The following is a 4,486-nucleotide window of genomic DNA, read 5'->3' on the forward strand; positions in this document are numbered from 1 at the left end:
GACCGCATAGTGTTGCAGGTCTGGGATGATTCCCAGTGGCTGCGAAACTTTCGCATGCGTAAGGGCACTTTCATGGAACTTTGTGACTTGCTTTCCCCTGCCCTGAAGCGCATGAATACCAGGATGAGAGCAGCCCTCACAGTTGAGAAGCGAGTGGCGATAGCCCTGTGGAAGCTTGCAACGCCAGACAGCTACCGGTCAGTTGGGAATCAATTTGGAGTGGGCAAATCTACTGTGGGGGCTGCTGTTATGCAAGTAGCTCACGCAATCAAAGATCTGCTGATATCAAGGGTAGTGACCCTGGGAAATGTGCAGGTCATAGTGGATGGCTTTGCTGCAATGGGATTCCCTAACTGTGGTGGGGCTATAGACGGAACCCATATCCCTATCTTGGCACCGGAGCACCAAGCCGCCGAGTACATAAACCGCAAGGGGTACTTTTCGATAGTGCTGCAAGCTCTGGTGGATCACAAGGGACGTTTCACCAACATCAACGTGGGATGGCCGGGAAAGGTCCATGATGCTCGCATCTTCAGGAACTCTGGTCTGTTTCAAAAGCTGCAGGAAGGGACTTTATTCCCAGACCAGAAAATAACTGTTGGGGATGTTGAAATGCCTATATGTATTCTTGGGGACCCAGCCTACCCCTTAATGCCATGGCTCATGAAGCCGTACACAGGCAGCCTGGACAGTAGTCAGGAGCTGTTCAACTACAGGCTGAGCAAGTGCAGAATGGTGGTAGAATGTGCATTTGGACGTTTAAAGGCACGCTGGCGCAGTTTACTGACTCGCTTAGACCTCAGCGAAACCAATATTCCCACTGTTATTACTGCTTGCTGTGTGCTCCACAGTATCTGTGAGAGTAAGGGGGAGACGTTTATGGCGGGGTGGGAGGCTGAGGCAAATCGCCTAGCTGCTGGTTACGCGCAGCCAGACACCAGGGCGGTTAGAAGAGCACAGGAGGGTGCGGTACGCATCAGAGAAGCTTTGAAAACCAGTTTCATGACTGGCCAGGCTACGGTGTGAAAGTTCTGTTTGTTTCTCCTTGATGAAACCCCCTGCCCCTTGGTTCACTCTACTTCCCTGTAAGCTAACCACCCTCCCCTCCTCCCTTTAATCACCGCTTGCAGAGGCAATAAAGTCATTGCTGCTTCACAGTCATGCATTTGTTATTCATTCATCACACAAATAGGGAGATGACTACCAAGGTATCCCAGGAGGGGTGGTGGAGGAGGGAAGGAAAATGCCACACAGCACTTTAAGCACAGCACTTTAAAAGTTTACAACTTTAAAATTTATTGAATGACAGCCTTCTTTTTTTTGGGCAATCCTCTGTGGTGGAGTGGCTGGTTGGCCGGAGGCCCCCCCACCGCGTTCTTGGGCGTCTGGGTGTGGAGGCTATGGAACTTGGGGAGGAGGGCGGTTGGTTACAGAGGGGCAGCAGTGGCAGTCTGTGCTCCAGCTGCCTTTGCTGCAGCTCAACCATACACTGGAGCATACTGGTTTGGTCCTGCAGCAGCCTCAGCATTGAATCCTGCCTCCTCTCATCACGCTGCCGCCACATTTGAGCTTCAGCCCTGTCTTCAGCCCGCCACTTACTCTCTTCAGCCCTCCACCTCTCCTCCCGGTCATTTTGTGCTTTCCTGCACTCTGACATTATTTGCCTCCACGCATTCGTCTGTGCTCTGTCAGTGTGGGAGGACAGCATGAGCTCAGAGAACATTTCATCGCGAGTGCGTTTTTTTTTCTTTCTAAGCTTCACTAGCCTCTGGGAAGGAGAAGATCCTGTGATCATTGAAACACATGCAGCTGGTGGAGAAAAAAAAAGGGACAGACAGCGGTATTTAAAAAGACACATTTTATAAAACAGTCGCTACACTCTTTCAGGGTAAACCTTGCTGTTAACATTACATACATAGCACATGTGCTTTCGTTACAAGGTCGCATTTTGCCTCCTCCCACCGCGTGACTACCCCCTCAACCTTCCCCCCTCCCTGTGGCTAACAGCGGGGAACATTTCTGTTTAGCCACAGGCAAACAGCCCAGCAGGAATGGGCTCCTCTGAGTGTCCCCTGAAGAAAAGCACTCTATTTCAACCAGGTGACCATGAATTATATCTCACTCTCCTGAGGATAACACAGAGAGATAAAGAACGGATTTTGGTTGAATGCCAGCAAACATACACTGCAATGCTTTGTTCTACAGTGATTCCCGAGTACGTGTTACTGGCCTGGAGTGGTAAAGTGTCCTACCATGAAGGACGAAATAAGGCTGCCCTCCCCAGAAACCTTTTGCAAAGGCTTTAGGACTACATCTAGGAGAACCGCAAATGCCAGGGCAAAGTAATCCTTTCACATGCTTGCTTTTAAACCATGTATAGCATTTTAAAAGGTACACTCACCAGAGGTCCCTTCTCCGCCTGCTGGGTCCAGGAGGCAGCCTTGGGTGGGTTCGGGGGGTACTGGCTCCAGGTCTAGGGTGAGAAACAGTTCCTGGCTGTCGGGAAAACCGGTTTCTCTGCTTGCTTGCTGTGAGCTATCTACAACCTCCTCCTCATCATCATCTTCTTCGTCCCCAAAACCTGCTTCCGTATTGCCTCCATCTCCATTGAAGGAGTCAAACAACACGGCTGGGGTAGTGGTGGCTGAACCCCCTAAAATGGCATGCAGCTCATCATAGAAGCGGCATGTTTGGGGCTCTGACCCAGAGCGGCTGTTCGCCTCTCTGGTTTTCTGGTAGGCTTGCCTCAGCTCCTTCAGTTTCACGTGGCACTGCTTCGGGTCCCTGTTATGGCCTCTGTCCTTCATGCCCTGGGAGATTTTCACAAAGGTTTTGGCATTTCGAAAACTGGAACGGAGTTCTGATAGCACGGATTCCTCTCCCCAAACAGCGATCAGATCCCGTACCTCCCGTTCGGTCCATGCTGGAGCTCTTTTGCGATTCTGGGACTCCATCATGGTCACCTGTGCTGATGAGCTCTGCATGGTCACCTGCAGCTTGCCACGCTGGCCAAACCGGAAATTGAAATTCAAAAGTTCGCAGGCCTTTTCCTGTCTAACTGGCCAGTGCATCTGCGTTGAGAGCGCTGTCCAGATCGGTCACAATGGAGCACTCTGGGATAGCTCCCGGAGGCCAATACCATCTAATTGCATCCACAGTACCTCAAATTCGACCCAGCAAGGCTGATTTCAGCGCTAATCCCCTTGTCGGGGGTGGAGTAAGGAAATCGATTTTAAGAGCCCTTTAAGTCGAAATAAAGGGCTTCACTGTGTGGACGGGTGCAGGTTTAAATCGATTTAACGCTGCTAAATTCGACCTAAAGTCCTAGTGTAGACCAGGGCTTAGGGCATAATTCTCCATCGGGCTTAACTCCATTGACATAAATGGAGTTACCCTCAATTTACACCAGTGTGAGTGGAGAGTCCGGTACTAGATTCTTTTCAAGCAGAGATGGGTTTACTCGTGGACTTTAGGGTGAGGGTATTACAGTCAGACTTGTAAGGGAAAGTGAGTCATCACTGAGCCCTCGCAGTGCAGTGACCATCAGAATCTCATTGAATTGAATAGGCTGCCCACTGAGTGAACGGAGCCAGACTGAGATTAGGTGGACAAATGTACCTGCCACCTCTAGAGCATATCCCTGGCACAAGAGCTGGCAGAAATGGACACAGTTCCTTTGACCGTTTAAGGTCAGGTCATCCCCTTTGAAGATCTTGCCAGTAACTTACGCCCAGTGCTAAACATAGAGTTATGTTTTGATTCAGTAGTTTACATCACACCCTTAATAGTTTTGTGGTTTATTTTCCTTTGAGGGTTTTTTTATGATAATGGCATTTAGAATTTGCTCACTGCCATGGTAGGTGGTCTAGGACTAGCTTGGATGTGAGATCATATTAAGACTTAATCCCCTCTTGTATGTCATTCCTGCTTACTTTGCAACCACAGCATAAAATTTAACTGCTCCTTCAGAGCCTTGTGCTCTGGATTGAATGCTGTGAAGCTCTGGCAATAATCGCATAGACTTTATAATAAGCAGCTCCTGCTGTGGGTCTGAATGACACTTAGGATTGGTAATGACCTATAAAACTTTTTACCTTGAGGTCACTAGTTTTAATGCAGCTCAGGGCTGTAACAACTGAGGTTTTGTCTATGCTGGGAATTTGTCCTGGTTACAACCATCAACTGCTAGCCACTGGTGTAGCTGCACTGATGGAATTACTTATCGTAGACAGGCAAAGCAATTTGTACTGGTGCAGTTTACCTTGGTTTCAGGATGGGGTAAATTGTACCAATTTGATGCACAGCATAAAGCAGGTTTCTCAGTCTATGCAAGGGTTTTGCCTCAGTGCAGCTACCCCAGTGGCTGAAATCCCTGTGTAGACAAAGCCTCAAAAGCTGTGACCTTGTGAATGGCCTCGTTGAAAGGAATTAGTGGTCTCTGTTTGGTTCCCAGGGGAGAGGTGTCCCCATCACAAAAACTACTGCT

General features: G+C 49.1%; 1 protein-coding gene across 1 annotated transcript; it reads right to left on the reverse strand.

The window, feature by feature from the left end:
• Positions 1 to 1,226: 1,226 nt before the first annotated feature.
• On the reverse strand, positions 1,227 to 3,010 carry LOC140912835 (uncharacterized). Its single transcript, XM_073347980.1, has 2 exons — positions 2,402 to 3,010; positions 1,227 to 1,809 (listed from the first exon to the last, which is right to left on the reverse strand). Exons 1-2 carry the CDS (start codon positions 2,982 to 2,984, stop codon positions 1,289 to 1,291), a joined length of 1,104 nt encoding a protein of 367 aa, XP_073204081.1. The 5' UTR covers positions 2,985 to 3,010; the 3' UTR covers positions 1,227 to 1,288.
• Positions 3,011 to 4,486: the final 1,476 nt, after the last annotated feature.

The sequence above is a fragment of the Lepidochelys kempii genome, chromosome 6 (genome assembly GCF_965140265.1).
Source record: "Lepidochelys kempii isolate rLepKem1 chromosome 6, rLepKem1.hap2, whole genome shotgun sequence".
Lineage (NCBI taxonomy): Eukaryota > Metazoa > Chordata > Testudines > Cheloniidae > Lepidochelys > Lepidochelys kempii.